The 19,330-nt window shown below is 34.4% G+C and overlaps 1 protein-coding gene across 1 annotated transcript; it reads left to right on the top strand.

Moving 5' to 3' along the window:
* Positions 1-8,346: 8,346 nt before the first annotated feature.
* LOC137391785 (uncharacterized) lies at positions 8,347-18,718 on the top strand. The gene is made up of 10 exons (XM_068078319.1): positions 8,347-8,369; positions 11,654-11,754; positions 12,542-12,585; positions 13,336-13,468; positions 14,510-14,654; positions 15,024-15,067; positions 15,479-15,558; positions 16,673-16,778; positions 18,111-18,192; positions 18,450-18,718. The coding sequence occupies exons 2-10, from the start codon at positions 11,740-11,742 to the stop codon at positions 18,614-18,616; spliced, it is 816 nt and encodes a 271-aa protein (XP_067934420.1). The 5' UTR covers positions 8,347-8,369; positions 11,654-11,739; the 3' UTR covers positions 18,617-18,718.
* Positions 18,719-19,330: the final 612 nt, after the last annotated feature.

Below are 19,330 nucleotides of genomic sequence, written 5' to 3'. Positions count from 1 at the left end.
CAAGTTTTAATGTACACCATTCTTATTGCAAATGTTATGCTATTGACCTTTCATAAGATGAGTAAGGAAATGGAATACAGCAGTTGTAGAACAGCTACAAAACTTTGGTTTAAGTACCCAAGTTTTAATCTATAAGATAGCTGGTTTACAGGCATCAGATATGAAACACCTGATCAAATGTATTCACTAGGAGTTGTCTTATCTTTAATGTTTATCTTACAATTTTCTTCTATTGATCCTTATCAACTCATCAACCCATAACCTGAATATATTTTTACTTTGAAAAGTCGGGTAAAAGAACCAAGTGCGCTCTAAAGAAGGAAAATGTGCTTGGCAGCATTATAGAAACCCTATCGTACAGCTAAATTCAATTTGTTTTGAGAACTGAACAATAACACAGTTTCTGTCAGCAGGTAATACTTTTTACCTTTTTATTCCAATGCTTATTTACATCTTAAATTTAACTTTCAAATACATATATTAACATTTTATTATCAACATTCTGATATTAACATTCCGACTTTTTCTGTTATTAAGGTTATGTTATTAACATTCTTGTATTAAACTTAAATTATAACTTCTGATGTTAACATTCTGATGTTAACTTTTGAAGGAACGCCTAGCATTATTGACTTAACTGATAGCTCATGATAGAAATATAGGAGCTGCTTGAGTAGAGTGTATGACATATTTTTGTATAATAGTATTTATTTTATCGCCTCGGGACATAAATTATTGTTTTATTTGACAGCAAAGCATCGCGAAAGTTATTATCCTGATAATTCTTTGGACCAACAGTCTTAGCAATGTTACAATTATAAGCATTCAGCCAATTTAAGGTATACATATATTATAAACACACTGTTATAATCCCACGACCAAACGTGAGCGAAGCGATTGGTTTGGGAGATTTATGATAAATGCACATGTGCACACAACTCCCGAAAAATTATCCGTTAACGGCCGTCACCAAACCCTTGTAACAAAATCTTATCAACAAATTTAACTATTTTTCTGTAAAGTCGTTTAAGTATAATAATGATACAAAACGCATATAAACCTATTTCCATATGTTACCAAGCCTTTGAAAGGTTATCGCAAATTCCTAAAACTAACCCATCTGATCGGATTATACATATATAGACAGATTTATTTGGCCAAAAATCGTTATTAAAACTTGCTAATCCTCACTTTTATCAAAGTTAAGACCGGAAATTAAAACGCCGAGCGACAGAGAATAGAACGATCAAGTCGTGCGCATTTCACGAAAGAAATAACGTGCACATTTCCCCAGTCTATAGCATTGCTGAAGGTTTCTGTAATTAACGTAGGAGTACTGAAATCGTTTCATTTTTGCCGATTTCAAAGTAACTGACATTTTGGAAACTTTTGAGTACTTTGGAATTCTAACTGATGTCCAATGCAGTGTAAGTAAAAGAAATGACGATGATATTTTTTCTAACGGTTCTTATGAGATTATTACAATAATTAATTATAAGTTTACATGACTATAGAGCGATGACTACATAGTACAGATTTTATGAAAATCTATATAAATATCACAACTTCGTGATATTGTTAGCTATGACGTTTTGAAAGGTAAACAAAATTGTGCATTAGTTTTATATTATTACTATATTAATAATATTGGTTATTCTAATGTCAGTGCATTTTACTTGTAATACTGGCCAATATTGCATTTCTCCTATTGCAGGGGAAGAGATAAAAACATATAATCTTTTCCTTTCATTATTGCTATTTGTTGTATATAATAACACCCACACCCAGTACATTACAGCTACCATTGCAGTTATCCTATTGCACTGCAGTGCCATTTGACTGCTAATATTGATTTCTCAACCATCAGTACCCTTTCTTTATTTCCAATATCACTTTGGTCGTGGACTGTATGACAGTGGAATTTCTAGTGTATTATGAGTCTATTGAAATCTATAGTTGACTGAAAATGATTTAAAACCCGCCTACAGCTTACAACTCCATTAAGCTCCGCCTTCTTCTATGCAACTGCATTGAGGGATTGACTAAAGCCGGCTTCTTTTCTATACAATCAATAGTAAATAAGTTTTCACTACGGTCGCTTCAGGTTAGTATTACTAGCGAGTGTGACTTGGTGTAGCTTCGTTAGTCAATGAATGGAAGTATACAAGGAAGATGACTGATAGTTCAGAAGAGCTGAAGAGAACAATATACGTGACTAACATCTCAAATGAGGTAATTGAGTGTCCATAATTGGCCATAATTAGCATGTGAAGCATACAAACTCTCATAAACAGACAGTTCTGTGGTTGCAGGGCACAGATCGTAGATTTCGAGTTAGGTTAAGCTAAACATGCAATTATGGTTCACAGGCTAACCTAAAGGGGCTTTGAAAACAGATGGCCCACCCTAGGTAAACCTTGGTTCATTGTAATTACAGATAGTAACCTTTCATTATATACAGGTAGCTCGTGAGATTCCTTGTAAGTTGTACAATCACAGAGTTTAAAGTGATTGTCTATAACTATTTGCAACTTTTGCATATTTATAAGAGTGGCAGGGAAAAATTTTTACGTTTACTTTCTGTTGATAGAAATACTTCACTATTTTAACAACGCTTTCATGATACATTTTTCAGGCACCTTGGAAAACCAACTTAGCAGACATATTTGAGGTGTTTGGAGAAGTAACGAGTATTGACTACATACAACCACGAAACAACAACAGGTACTTCTTACCACTTCATCTCCTAACTTTGTTATCTCATTCTCAGTTTTAATATTTCTCTTGGCTTTCTGCCAGAACTCACTCTGATATTTTACAGATTTGCTTTTGTCACCTTTTCTTCTCTGAGCTCTGCACAGAAAGCATTTGAAGTTGCTTCATCTGAAAATGGCCTCTGTTATGAGGGCTACAGGCTATATGTCGCTCCAAGGAGACCTAAGAGAGCTAACATAAAAAAAGACGTTCAGCGTTTACTAAAAAAGAAAAGGTAAGAAAGAATATGTAATACATGCATATTAATATCGTGTTCTATAGCATATCTTCTAGCACTACTGATCAGTCTTGTAATATTGGTAGTCTTTTAAAATTTAAAATAGGATTTATCTCCTTTCTTAGTTTTTTGTAACAGTAGTTGAATACCGGCTTTGCACGGGTAATAAAAACAGCTTATAAAGAATGGCAGGTCTTGTAGTCGTCAGTGGCTAAGTTGACTAATTAGCTAATGGCACAATTAGTAAATTGACTTGAGTAATTTAAGCTAGTAACTTATGCTTGTTTAGATCTTTACTATAATAAGAGCCGTGAAGCCAGCTGTAAATGTTAGCTCGAAGTCACTTGAAAATCTTGATAACTTAAGGCTATATGATGGGCAAATTCAACACATTAAACTAGCTGCACCAATTTTCACTGATTGTTTTTAGCTTGTGGTCCTAAGATAATTAATTGAATATGCTGACTGAACTTGTATAACTTGTAGAGAATGGCAGCCAACAGGTCCAGCCTTGATTGAGACACTTGATGTGTACTGTATGCTGCACGTCTTTAGCTACCTGACTCTGAGTGAGCTGATTCTTTGTGAAGATGGTAGGTATATACTATGAACATTTATAATTTAACATTGTTTGAAACTGGCAACTAGCAACAAACTGTGTAGAACAACTATGAGATAAACTAGCAACTAGCAAAGAGCAATTAACACACAGTAACTAGCATAAAACAACTAGCAAAAACTACTGATATAAAACAGCAACCTAAAACAACTAGTATAACTCATCTAGCATAAAGCAACTAACATAAAGTTAAAATGCTTCATGTTACTAACATCTCATTTCTAGTACAGCCTTCACAGTTTTAGGCATCACTCAGAAAGACATAAAATATTAAAGTAACAGTAGAAATTAGGAGTTTCTTTAACTAGCTAAGATATACACTTGGAATAGTTGGTAGTTACAAGGTTGGTATAAATAACACTCTTTAAAGAAATCAGGATTAAAAAATAAAATATGATAATCAGTTACATAATATTAGTATGATAATATAAGTTTGTACTGATAGTGTACCCTAGAGTAGGATATGTGAGGTAGTTAAAGGTGCTTGTTGGTTCCCTATGCATAGGGGTAAGTGATCAGGGTACAAGTAAAGGGTTCAGGCTCTAATCTTGTTTCCTCCACAAGTTTAGGATATGATAGTTTTTACCCTGATAGTGGTGCGTTATGGTTAAACAGGGTTTCAATAAGTGGATGAGCTCATGCATGGTGATGCATCAGCAGAAACCATTACTCAATATTTTTATCTCTTTTGTTAGTGTTTTTAGGTAACATAAACGGGACGCTTGCTTTATAACAAACACATTTGATGTCAAAGATGTTTCATTGTATTCATTTGCCTTTCATCTATAAAGTAGTTTGTTGTTTATAAAGTTTGAATATCCATTTTATTGACAAAGACTTAATTAGCTGCGTTCATCTCGACAGTTGAGAAAAAAAGTGAGAGCTTTATACGAAATAGCTATAAGTATCAATAAGCAACAAGCTTTCAGAAAGCACAATGAGAAAGCACAATGAGAAAGCGCAATGAGAAAGCACAGTTAAAACCATGAAACTTCTGTTATAACAACAAATTACCTTGTTGAACTTAGATCAATGAGAGGGGTATGTAAAAATAGCTCTTAGTCTGGTGGCCACAGGGCATTTTCGTGTCAACAGGTGGCAGAAGATGGGGTCTATGGTAGCTTGACACTTTTAACATGTTTCCAATTTATTCATTACTAATTTAGTTTCCTACCGCTATTTTAGTTGATAAGCTAAGAGTAATTGGCCATTAAATGATGAGTAGTTATACAAAAATAAATTTTTTCTTACGCCGTGTGCAGTCAGTCGGACCAGCCAATCAGAACCGTAGACCAACATTTACGTCATGTTGTAGTACGGGGGTGTTAAATTACCCCGATATCAATTAGGTTTGTTGTCAGTTTCCTGTCTCATCGAGCGACCGCCGGCCTTTGGAGTAATGATCGAAAACTTTAATTTACTAATTATACCGATTTCCAAAGCTAGCTGTCATGGATTACATAATTCAATATAATCAACTACCACATTCTAATAGATAAAAGGTTGTTCAACGATCTAACACGCTCAACACTGCATCTTTATGGTAAGTCTGATTCTACAAGTGAAGGCGACGCCAGATACAGGTTGTTCTCATCAAAGACATCTTATGAAAAAAAACCTTCCACCAAGAAGGTTCTCTCCGTCGGCATTTAATGAGGGTCCATTACTAAGCAGCAATACAGCAGTGGAAAATTCAACCATTAATGGTGCCCCCAGATCCCACAAACCATGTCTGGAGTAAAGATGATGATGAGATTTCTGGGCAATGCTTTCCTGATGAGCAAAGAGCTATTCCTAGGCAGCTTGTCCAATGGACCAGTTGCTCATGCAAAAAGAGTTTGCACAAGTCTATGCGGCTGTGTAGAGTGCAGTAATGAAATGACTGATGAGATTGAGGATGGTAATCAATTAGACGGGGATGATGAGCTTTAAGATTATAATTATGTAATAGTTTTATTAAATACTTTGCAATATGCTTTCTAGAATCAATTAACAGTTTTTGATATATCATGATAAACAGACTATGTACTTTGGTAAACATGTTATATAATAATCATAATAGTCTTCATAAGTCTTCATAATCTTCATACTAGTCATCATAAGTACTAAGATACCCATACAAAGACATGATATTAATTAATCATCCAGAAAGTTGGTTGCCATCGAACATACTGCACCACACATTCCATCATACTGGTTACATTCAACATTTCAACCATACATGGTTTCAAAATACTGCATGGTTTTAACATGCTACCAGTACAATAAATCTAAAGCTAAGCCAGAAATTTCGCATATTGATGTCAGTTAAATAAAAAAGAAATAATTTTAATAATAATAATTTCATTTAAAAGATTAAGTTTACATTAAATTCGTTAGTTAGTCTGCGTCACAACCAGTGTACCCAATGAGGTATACAGTATAGCCTGTCAATCAGTAGTTGTACAGGTATCAATGTAACGAGTATGAAGAGGGTTTCTGGCAGATCAGCGGCTAAGGTGATGGGGAGAAATGTTTGTCATATCAAGTCCCTGGCGGCCGACTACAATGTAAAGAATCACATCCATTAGAGACAATGAGTTCAAAATACAAAATGATCATATAGACATATAAGAGCTGACATACATTTATGGTGCAATATTTATCGATCAAAACCTACCCGAAAAACGATCTATCAAAGCATGTAGCAATAAATTTAAAACTTGAAAATAGGAAGAGCTACAATACTGATTTGAACGTGTACGCAATGTGCATAGCCCTACATAAAAGTAATAGATGTACCCCCTTTAGCTTTAACCACAACAATAATTAGTTAACTCATACATCGCATACTTCTGTAAGGTAATAATTGATACGTGAGCGCTATAACAATACAATATAATACAATTGATTAAAGTACAACAAAATATGTATAAATATATATTATATGACACAACATAATGCAACATATCAATCCTATAACACAATTCAAATCAGTTCAATAAAACATAATACAGCTATTATAATACAATACAATAGAATATAGTGTAATAACACAATAATACAGTACTGATAAGTTCTGCATGACACAACATAGTAACTTAAAACTAACCAAACCATCAGTTAAACAACAATCATACATTTGCATAAAAGTACTACACTTTGTGTTGATATTGGTTTGACATTTCAAAGAGCAATACAGTCTCCAATTTTGTAAATAGGCGAGCTAAGTCTTAATAAAAATCAGCAGAGGCATTCTATATTACAAATAGTCCAGTATTACTGGTTTATTAAAAAAATACCCAATTTAGGTATTCTATTTATGAAGCCCAATAATATAAGTAGCTTATAATGTTATATAGTGCTACCGTTTTAGCCTAAAAATTAAACAAAATGAGTTAAGCTATTGAGTGTATGAAACAGTCAGTGTCTAAAGACACAGCAACAATACCTACGACAGAGAGTAGTTTATTGTATAGTTTGTAACCAATATGTAAAATCTGGACTGAGAAATTTGACTTGAGAGTTTGATTCATTATAATCAACACCTATCACTTATTGATCCAACTGACTACAGTACACAGTAAAGGAAACGCAAGATTTTCAATAAAGCAATGCATTTAATCTTTGATTAATTATTCATAAATATTAAGTAAATGAGTTTGCTATCATCTTACCTTATTTTTTTCAGGGGTTTGAGATTCTTTGCAACTTGAGAAGCTCTTTGTTATTTCGACTCACTAGTAATCTTCCTCAAGCATTCAGTGTGGCATTTACATACGACTAAAACTGCGAGCTGCAATCTGACTGTTTGTAGATGGTGCTCTACATCTCATAAAAACTTTGGATTATCGCTTTTTCCGTTAGTAAAACTTTGTTGACTTCTTAGCATGTAAAACTTGATTATAATGAATTATGTAACCGATAATAGCTAGCTGTGGTAATCAATTTAAATAGAAGATACTAAATTTGCGCTACTACTAACCGACGCATACGGCAGTTTCTAACACGGAACAGCGGAAACAGACTAAGGGCACAAATGTTATCAGTGAAAGCAAATACGCCCCGTATTAAACAAATGCATAGATTTATGTTTACCTAGCTGATTGGCTGATTTGGCTAATTGCGCATGGCGCAAGGGAAATCTCATTAATGTATTTCTACCCATCTTTTAATGGCAAATAATCACTGCTTGACAAGAATAATTTTGGTAGGTATAGTAAAAAGGTTACGAGATGCTTTATTCTATCCATTAAACTTAAGATTCGTTATACCCCATTGTCGTGCCACCTTGGCAAAAAAACGACATGAAAATGCCCTGTGGCCACCAGACTATCTATGTTTATGGATACTGCAAACATAAATGAACACTTTTTACATACTCAATTTCCCTATAGACAATATTTATAAATGATAGTTTATGTTACAAATATTTAAGCCAGTTTGTCACAGCGATTATTTTAAACTTGTAGATCTTTATAATTCTCAACCTTAACCTCTGACTGACCTGTCTGAACTTGTTACCTTTAGTGCTGACTATATTCATAGATATACATTATTATATACAGTAACTACTTTTAGTATGTCAACGGTGGAGGGAAATAAGTCAGCAGTGTTGGAGCACTGTAAAAAAACTGCTCTTCCCTTATATCCTCCACCCTGTAATAGACATTGACCACAAGAAAAAAGTTGACATTTTGAAGAGATCATCTACTGGTGCTCTGCGTTATTTAAATATTGGCTGGAATGATTCAAAATCAGAGCTAATTGAATTGCTGGGTAAGTCAATTTTAACGTTTGTACTCTGTGCTAGTGTCTGATTATACTGCAGGGCAGACAGCTCTTTGGTTAGAAGCTCATTTAGATTGTGTTCCTACCAGAGGTAATATAGGCAGGTAATCATGACAACTTGCTAAAGATATAAGGATTGTAGGCAGACATCTCTGAATGAAAAACATACAAAAAACCAGAACTTTTGGGTTTAAATCGATTTATAAAATGCTATAGTCTCTCTGCCAGGTTATACCATTGAGGAAACCTTTTAGATCTAAATAGGTACTGCAGCTTATACTTATGCACTATACCCATAGAAAACAATTTCTCTAATAACAGTCGCTCTACTAGCAATCTCCCTACTTTCAAGTGTCTCTACTGACAGTCTCCTTACTAACATTCTCTCTAATAGTAGTCTCTATACTAACAGTCTGTCTACTAACTGTCTCTCTACTAACAGTCTCTCTACTAACAGTCTCTCTACTAACAGTCTTTCTACTAACAGTCTCTCTATTAACAGTCTCTTTATTAACAGTCTCTCTACTACCAGTCTCTCTACTAACAGTCTCTTTACTGAGAGTCTCTATATTAACAGTCTCTCTACTAACAGTCTCTCTACTAACAGTGTCTCTACTAACATCCTCTCTACTAACAGTTTCTCTACTAACAATCTCTCTACTAACAGTTTCTCTACGAACAGTCTCTCTACTGACAGTCTCTCTACTGACAGGCTCTCTACTGACTGTAGTATAGGCTTAACATTAAGCTATACCTTAAATAGTAGAGGTATTGTATAAGCTTCCAAAGCACGTCCAGCAAGCTCACCGTCTTAGACAGGAAGGCCTTCCGATATCTCTGTCAGTTATCGTCTAGCTTTGCCAGTACTTCGTGACCTTCTGTTAGGGTCAATGCCGTTCTTACTATATCAGTTAATATAACAGTTAGATTGTCTACAAAGTACAGTTTTCTCAACTTGTCTACTTCCCTTAGACAACTTTACAACTGCCTTACCAGTAACAACCAATTCAAGGTTTCTTGCTCCTCTCAATTTATCATTCAAGCATTTTGTATTTCTTACATGCTTTCTAATTTTCGATGGAATGGCTGTTACTGCTGCTCCAGTATCTATTTTGAATTTAATTGTTTGGGTATTTACCTTAATACCTACTAACCAAGTTTTTGAAGTTTTGGTTAGTGATTCAGACACTCCATCTAGTCATTCGGAGTTGCCTAAAAATAGACATTCTAGTTAATCACACTCAACTTCCTCAGCTCTATTTTTGTAGCCTACTTTACAGACCTTTGCATATGTGACAAATAGAGTTCCAGGCCGGACATCTATCTTTTGGATGAGCTGGTTTCTTGCAAAAGTCACACCTAGGTCTTTCTTTGTAATTATTTTGTCCTTGTCTTTTCTGACTATTAAATCTATCCTGACGATAATCATCACCTGACCTAGCTTGATATCCTGTCCTATTTTGTCTAACAGTATCCAAGCTTTGGGACTGTTTGACTGTCTCCAAATTTTTCGTACCCATCTCCTGACTTGTCATCTTCGATACCTGAGCATGGTGACTTACATACTGTTTCGCTTTGGTTATGCATTTATTCAGGTCTAGGTCCTCTACGTCTATTAAATATTCCCTAAGTTTATCGTCAGCAACTCCTACAAATATCCTATTTCTCACCATTTCATCACAAATTGTTTAATAGTCGCAGTTGTCTGCCTGTGATTGTATTTGTGTAATTAATTGTGGATAGGCTGAGTTCCTTGCTTGATACTGTTAAGCTTAACTCGTTCAAAAATAACATTTTTTACAGGTTCAAAATGCTGATCAAGCATGGCTATTACATTGTCTAATGTTTTGGTTCTTTCTGCTTCTGTAGTATGAAAGGTGAATTGATTATATATCGGCACATAATCAGATCTCATCAAGAGTAGCAAATTGGCAATCTGTTGATCAGCGTCCATTTCTGAATATTTCGTAGCAATTCTCAATATATCAAATTGAGCAATAAAGACTTTCCAATTGAGTGCTAAATTTTCCCCTTTATATTTTAATCTCTGCACAAAATGATCTTCTCTCCTGTCAGCCATGTCAATTTCTTGTGCAACCCCAATCGATATGATTTATAATTACCAGAGTTCTTACAAACTCTCTATAATTGAATTCCTACAAACTCGCTACTAAGACCTCAGCAGAAATGATGGCAATTAATACAATGTACCAATGTTAACGACAGAAGTTCCTACAAACATTCTGGTTATGACTTGTACCTTAAATATAACACGAATTCCTACAAATTGGCTAACTAGGCTTCTAGTAGTTAACTTCTGACACCATGTAGTATAGGCTTAACATTAGGTTTTACCTTAAATAGTAGAAGTATTGTATAAGCTTCCAAAGCATGTCCAGAAAGCTCACCGTCCTAGACAAGAAGGCCTTTTTGATATCTCCGTCAGTTATCATCTAGCTTCGCCAGTACTTCATGACCTTCCGTTAGGGTCAAGGCCATTGTTACTATATCCTACACTGACAGCTTCTCTACTAACAATCTTTCTACTAACAGTCTCCCTAGTAACAGTCTCTTTACCAATAGTTTCACAACTAACAGTCTCTCTATTAACAGTCTCTCTACTAACAGTCTGTCTACTAACAGTCTGTCTACTAACAGTCTCTCTACTAACGGTCTCCCTACTAACAATCTCTTTACTAACAGTCTCTCTACTAACAATCTTTCAACTAACAGTCTCTACACTAACAGTCTGTCTACTAATAGTCTCTCTTCTAACACTCTGTTGACTAACAGTCTCTCTACTAACAGTCTCTTTACTAACAGTCTCTCTCTTGACTGTCTCTCTACGAACAGTCTGTCTACCAAAAGTTTCTCTACTAACAGTCAGTCTACTAACAGTCTGTCTACTAGCAGTCTCTCTACTAACAGTCTCTCTACTAACAGTCTCTTTACTAGCATTCTCTCTGCTAACAGTCTCTTTACTAACAGTCTCTCTCCTGACAGTCTCTCTACTAACAGTCTCTCTATTAGCGGTCTCTCTACTAACAGTCTCTCTACTAACAGTCTCTCTACTAACAGTCTCTCTACTAACAGTCTCTTTACTAACAGTCTGTTTATTAACAGGTGGTTGATATTAGAGATGTACTAATAGGCATTAGCTTGCAAACTATCAGCATCGATTTCTTAGAGTTATCTATTTTATGTCGCAGACTTCTTTGCTAGAACCAATGCTGTTTCTCTTGCAATACGACTTTTTATTTGAATTCTTGCAGAGGTGGTACCACCGAGTGTCACATCATTCACAATCACGACAAAGAATATATATCTATCGGAAGTTTTAGATATCGCTGCTAAAGCAATGCCAAATTTACAGGTAGACACTTACGTATTCAGGTTTTTTTGTAATTTATAAACAAGATTAAAATTCGAATTTGTGGTGCATTTTCAAGGTGACGGCTGTTCACTGTAAAGCTAGTTGATGGTTTTAACTCAACCTGCACCTAAAAGCCTTTTTCGGTCAAAAATTTTTTTTCTTAAAAATGTTTTCCATGATGATATTCAAGAAAGTTTAAAAAGCAAAAACATTAACATAGTTTTATCAACAGATGGCTTGACTGGTTGCAAATGACTTAAGTGTTATTTCCGCACCTGTATAATGTTAGTAAATAATAGCATATAAGTTTACATCAAGTCAACATAAGGTTTTGTAGTTTGTCCACATTACCATAGTACCACTACCACTTTCCATTCATAACTAAATTTGCCAGGTTAGATACTGAGCAGGTTGAAAGAGTCAAATAAGAGTTAACAAAACTGTTGAAATTACATACTACACTTCACAAACAAACCCATAGCAATAAAATAAGTTATAAATAGTATAATGAATTTGTTGTTTTTGGATGGAAGAGCCTACTTTAGTCTTTGTGTGACGCTATGTAACAGGAGTTCAAGTTTCTTTTAACAAGGATTCAAGTTTAGAAGTGTTTACAGCTGAAAGCTTCTCTAAACAAACACACAAACACTCAAAAAAAGACATAAGTAATTGTTCATGTTTATATTATGTAGCAAAACTGTACTTCCGTGTTTTGAGACTTCTATTTGTAGTAAAAATATACTTTCTTATTTTTTCAGTTGGCAACTTTGTGCATTTTTTTTTGTAGGAAATAAATGAATGGAGTGGATCTGATAATTCTGGTGATGAAGGGTAAGTAATCACATAGGTAGTAAGTGCAGTGAGGGGAGAGTGAGGAGACAGCAAGAACAGGGAGAGTGAGGTTGAAAAAGAAAGCGGGAGAGAGATAAGTGAAGAGGGAATAGCATCTAGAGGAAGAGAGTGATGTCGAGGATAAATGATGAGAGTGGATATCACAAAAAAACTAATAATCAAAACTACTTGCACTGGTTTCTTCTGAGAGGAAATCTCTATAATATAATCTAGTCAGCTGAAGATTTCATCTCCTGAAGACATGAGTGTCTCAGAGAAGCGCTGACAGTTCAAGTTACTAAAGATAGTCATAACCACCCTGTTACTCATCATCAGAGTATTTTGTATGTGAGATATAATTCGCAATATATTTCAACTTCTGTTACTTTCTGCTGAGTTCATTATATTTTTAGCATTCTTGATTATTATCAAAAAAGGATTTGTAGCTCATAAGTTTAGCAATAAGCATTGTAAATGTATTTGTAACGTACATGTAAATACAGCGCATATGTATATAATAGTTTCAAAATAAAGTACATTTGAATAGAGTAACAACTGAAAAATGAAGTTCAATTTATACCAGACATAATTGTAACAATAGAACTAGTACAAGTTCTCCTATATGAAATCTTTCTATTCTAGAGAGCAATAAGAATAGTGTGTAGTATCCTGTTGCTAAGTAAGGTTTGTTATCCCTTATTATTCTACACCGTATATTCAGGTGCTAGTCTAAACTTATCCATGTTTTAGACTGTTCAAACTGCTGACTGCCTTTCCTAAAGTTACCCAACTCGGTATGAGCATCCCGGAAAGACCCTTCCAACGGTCTCTGGACTGGGCAAATATTCAAAAACTCACCTTAACAGCAGGACAAGTCCAATCGGTAAAGCATCATGTATGGTAACAATGCATTTGCTCCGCATTTGTACAGTGCAGTCAGCAATGAGGAAGGGAGGCGATAAAAAATTTTTAGTCTCTCTACTAACAGTCTCCCTACTAACAGTCTCTCTACTAACAGTCTCTCTACTAACAGTCTGTCTACTAGCAGTCTCCCTACTAACAGTCTCCCTACTAACAGTCTCTCTACTAACAGTCTCTACTAACAATATTTCAACTAACAGTCTCTATACTAACAGTCTGTCGACTAACAGTCTTTCTACTAACAGTCTCTTTACTAGCATTCTCTCTGCTAACAATCTCTTTACTAACAGTCTCCCCTGACAATCTCTCTACTAACAGTCTCTCTACGAACAGTGTCTCTACTAACAGTCTGTCTACTAACAGTCTCTCTACTAACAGCCTTTCTACTAACAGTCTCTCTACTAACAGTCTCTCTACTAACAGTCTCTCTACTAAAAGTCTCTCTACTAACAGTCTGTATACTAACAGTCTCTCTACTAACAGTCAGTCAACTAATAGTCTCTACTAACAGTCTCTCTACTAACAGTCTGTCTACTAACAGTCTCTTTGCTAAAATTCTCTCCACTAACAGTCTCTATACTAACATTCCCTCTGCTAACAGTCTGTCTACCTACAGTCTCTCTACTAACAGTCTCTCTACTAACAGTCTCTCTACTAGCAGTCTCTCTACTAACAGTCTGTTTATTAGCAGGTGGTTGATAATAGAGATGTACTAATATGCATTAGCTTGAAAACTATCAGCATCAATTTCTTAGCGTTATATAATTTATTTCGCAGTAGCTATTTCTTATCGCCTAGCTATTAATAGCTCATATCGCTGTCTTTGGTATAAGGCTAGCTAAATAAATATAAGCTTCACATCTAACGAAAAATTTGACCCAGATTATTCACTCAATGTTTACTATATTTTCATTTTCAAGTCAATATTTAGTTTTACTTCAAGCAGTCTTGAATAAAAACATTAAGTATAACATTATGCAGTATATATCCTGGTTTATTTTAGCCTGACGTTGTGCCATCGCTGATCAACCAAATCGGATCTAATTTAAAAGAATTTTCTTGGTGTCAAACTTTCATGGGAATTGTCGATGTTGCCCTCAACTGCCCTCATTTGAAGAAATTTGTCTTCAACGGATTTTTCTCTCAGGGTAAGGAACTCAGCTATTATTTCTGCTAATGCCCTTTACAGTCTGTGGCCTAACGTTATAGTACTTGTTGATGTTATCATTGCATTTACATATACATGAAAATAGGAAATTAGTCTACAAAGGTTGCTGACTAGGAACATGTAAGACTATTAAGAGTACTGACTAGGAACATGTTAGTCTACCAAGAGGGCTGACCAGGAAAATGTTAGTCTAATAAGGGTACTGACTACCAAGGGTACTGACTAGAAACATGTTAGTATACCAAGGGTACTGACTAGGAATATGTTAGTCTATCAAGGCTGCTCTGCACTGTAATTCTGTATATGAGCCTATCCTGCAGCTCCTATTGGTTTAAATCTATAATTTTAGGTACTCCCAAAGCTCTCATTGACTTCTCTGGCGCCCCTAATCTGGTAAATCAAAACTTTCTTCAATTTTGTATAAACAACATTTATATTTATACTTTATTTAAAATTATAAGTGGTATAAAAAATAAAGATTATTAACAATAATTGCTATTAGTACAACTTCAAATTGACCTTTATATTTCTACTTTCATTGAAAAGTACTGCACCTAAACTTTCACATTTTGTAGTTTTCTGAGAACACAACCCTTTTATTTGTGTTCAATACTTTTATTATCACTAAATCTTTTATCGAAAATAATTTTTCATTTTGGCGTAAACTTCTTTCTGCATAATTTGTATTCTGCATAGTTTTGCTCACACAAACCTACTGCTGTATGCGTGATATCGTAGTGCTTATATTATGTAGAAGCTACAGGCTGGTACAACTAAAGATCATATAAATTGATCTCTTTGTAGGAAGAACTATCAATATGCAAAGAGCTAGTACATTGTAAACTTGGGAGAGAAAACATGCTGGTCAACTGCACTAAGATAAAGTAAGGATTTGTTATTTTTCACAACTGCCCTTAGAGCTCAGTGATTTTGTGTGTCACTAGTATTGAGTCATCTAATGACTTATCTCTCCAATGAGGCAGCACTTGTGTGTGATGTAGAACAAGTTCTAATCATAACTTCAAATTTACATTTATGGCTCTAAAATAATGTTAGAAATATTTCTGTGTCGAAGTTTTACCAGCCGGCTCTCAGTTTTAAAAACCTGTCAAGATTTTGATTTTTGACCAGGTTCAATATAATAGAGTCCCCATCTATTTGTATTTGGTAAAAGAACTAATAAGTTTCATATTAATGTACTCACTCGTCATATCCAAGTAAATAGCAAATGAAAACCAATAAATTTAATTGTTTAGGTATTTCAAAGTTATTTAGGAGCACACTAAACTTGGTTTCAAAATGGTCTATATATCTACCTTCTTAAACATAAAAGTTACATTTTACAATTCCAAAATGATGTATGACAAGTTACTGTGTAAAGATTTTACAAACCAAGTGTCAGAACTTTGAAAACATGTCAAGAATTTTATTTCTGATCAGGTTCAATTAAATAGAGTCCTGATGTTTTCATACTTGGTTAAACAAATAACAAATTGCATATTAATGTACCAAAAAGAAAGCAATAACTTTAAATGTTTACCTATCTCAAGGTTACTTAGGAGCATACTAGACGGAATTTCAAATTGTTCTATATCTATCTTCTCTTTAAACAAAAGGACATTACCTACAAAAGACTTGTTCAACAGATCTGAGTAAACAGACGGAGAGCAAATATATAGTGGTTGGTCATTCATTCTTAAAAATAGATTATATTTATAAAGATGGAAGTACAATCCATGAAATTTATTTTAAAGTTCATTAAGTTAATACACTCTGCAGTTTGGTTATTGTAACTTGAATTGATTTTCTGTTCAGAAATGTGTAAGCAGTGTAACATAGTCTTAAAACTAGGAGAGCCATGTATGTTTTAGCAGTTTGTTGGTTCATATATGCCGCCCTTATTGCTACAGACTGCCTGAGTTTGTTATGTTAAACATCATACATATATTTTTTAAGCAAACAATCGGACATTAGCAGATGCCATAATTTAACTTTCAGGAAGTTAAGACTATTTCCTAGTGACCGACTTGAAGCTTCTCACCATTTCCTGTTGTTTCGTAACTGGCCCAAACTCACACATCTGGATATAAACTACACAGCTCTTGTAAGTGTGTATGCTTGATTATGCAAATTAAAAATATCTGTCTTATAGTATGTACTAAGTACGTACTAGTCATATAGCCTGTACTAAGTACTAGTCATATAGTATATACTAAGTACTAGTCATATAGTCTGCACTAGGTACTAGTCATATAGTCTGTAGTAAGTACTATAGTCATGTAGACTGCACTAAGTACTAGTTGTATAGTCTGTACTAAGTACTAGTCATGTAGACTGCACTAAGTAATAGTTGTATAGTCTGTACTAAGTACTAGTCATGTAAACTGTACTAAGTACTAGTTATATAGTTTGTACTATGTACTAGTCATATAGTCCATACTAAGCACTAGTTATATAGTCTGTACTAAGTACTAGTCATATAGTCTGTACTGAGTACTAGTCATATAGTCTGTACTAAGTACTAGTCATATAGTCTGTACTAATTCCTAGTTATATAGTCTGTACTAAGTTCTAGTTATATAGTCTGTACTAAGTACTAGTCATATAGTCTGTACTAATTACTAGTCCTATAATCTGTACTAAGCACTAGTCATATAGTCAGTATTAAGTACTACTCATATAGTCTGTACTAAGTACTAGTTATATAGTTTGTACTAAGTACTAGTCATGTAAACTGTACTAAGTACTAGTTATATAGTCTGTACTATGTACTAGTTATATGGTCTGTACTATGTACTAGTTATATAGTCTGTACTAAGTACTAGTCATATAGTCTGTACTGAGTACTAGTCATATAGTCTGTACTAATTTCTAGTTATATAGTCTGTACTAAGTTCTAGTTATATAGTTTGTACTAAGTACTAGTCATATAGTCTGTACTAAGTACTAATCCTATAGTCTGTACTAAGCACTAGTCATATAGTCAGTATTAAGTACTACTCATATAGTCTGTACTAAGTACTAGTTATATAGTTTGTACTATGTACTAGTCATGTAAACTGTACTAAGTACTAGTTATATAGTCTGTACTATGTACTAGTCATATAGTCCATACTAAGTACTAGTTATATAGTCTGTACTAAGTACTAGCTATATAGTCTGTACTAAGTACTAGTCATATAGTCTGTACTGAGTACTAGTTATATAGTCTGTACTAAATTCTAGTTATATAGTCTGTACTAAGTACTAGTCATATAATCCATACTAAGCACTAGTTATATAGTTTGTACTGAGTACTACTCATGTAAACTGTACTAAGTATTAGTTATATAGTCTGCACTAAGCACTCGTCATATAGTCAGTATTAAGTACATTGCTGATGACAGGAGTATCTCTAGCACAATGATCCTAATCAGGAATGTTTTGTTTCCTTCAGCCAGGAATGATGGAGGAACTTATAAAGTTGAAGGAGCTAGAAGACCTGAGCATGAGAGGAGCAGGAAGTTTTTATGAACATGGTCAGTGCTTTCTCCAATTTCTACCATTTGCTATTCAGAACTGTTAGGACAAATATATATAGTGCTTCAGAATAATCTAGAAGTATATTGTCTTTAAAAAGGAAGAACATAAGTAAGGTGAAAAGGGTGCAAGGAAGCCCTTGTTCAAAGTGAGTTAACACCATAGTAATCTCTCTCAACAGAGACATAAGCACATCAACTAGAAGATATCACTGAATATTTATCACGTTTTGAGAGAACTTCATGGATTGTTCTAGAACTGGTCAACCTTATTGATGCTTTACCTAAGCTAAAGCACCTGGATGTGTCTGGAGTAGAGATTCTTGATAAAGATGGTTCAAAGATAAAAGACATCGAGCCTCTCTGTAACCAGTGTCTATCTGATGGTAGACCAGACCTTGAGTTGTACATGTTGTGTGAGTAACTAGTATACTTAATAGTTTAGATGTACTAGGTGAATGCCCAGAGTTACACAAGTAATACAAAAGTTTTTATATAGAAAATATATTTTCGATTAACATATACAGCATTTACCATTCCAACTTGTTAATGAAGAGGTTTTTTTTATTTCTGTGTGTCCAGCCGATGCATGATAAAAGTATTTGGAAGCTCGAGGCATAGCTAAAATAGAGTGTTAAAAGCATTTCTTACTTCCTATGCTACAAATATACTCAAGATTTAAAATAGCTCACAAACGGTAGCAGGTAATGTAGTTGCCATTGGCTACTTTTCTTTACCCAATATATTTAAGTAACTTAAGCTAGTAACTTATTCTAATACATGTACTATAATATTTACTATAAGAAGAGCCATGTCTGTAGGAAGCCAGCTAAGAGTGTTAGGAAACAAAACTGCATCTCACAGAAACCGAACTCGTACAATCTGATGCACAAATGTGAAACCAAGCGTACTACCACTAAACCATGTAGACACCTTGGTATTTTTCGGAATAGTTGTGCATGTAATTATTACAGATCATGGCCTCTCACTGGAGTGCAAGCGTGCGTATTTTAATCGATCGCTATTAACTGGACATACGGGCGATGACAGACAGACAAACAAACACTTACATTTATATATGTACACCTTGGTACTACCACTAAATTATGTAGACACCTTGGTACTACCACTAAATCAT

The sequence above is a fragment of the Watersipora subatra genome, chromosome 3 (assembly GCF_963576615.1).
Source record: "Watersipora subatra chromosome 3, tzWatSuba1.1, whole genome shotgun sequence".
NCBI classification, from domain to species: domain Eukaryota; kingdom Metazoa; phylum Bryozoa; class Gymnolaemata; order Cheilostomatida; family Watersiporidae; genus Watersipora; species Watersipora subatra.
The sequence above is the reverse complement of the archived record's forward strand: the minus strand, read 5'-3'. Positions and strand labels throughout refer to the sequence as shown.

Bases quoted from the DNA above. Each gene is read 5' to 3' on its own strand.
- LOC137391785 (XM_068078319.1), top strand. The intron at 13,469-14,509 runs GTAAAGCATCAT...GGTTTATTTTAG, and splicing joins CAGCAGGACAAGTCCAATCG to CCTGACGTTGTGCCATCGCT. The intron at 14,655-15,023 runs GTAAGGAACTCA...CTATAATTTTAG, and splicing joins CAACGGATTTTTCTCTCAGG to GTACTCCCAAAGCTCTCATT.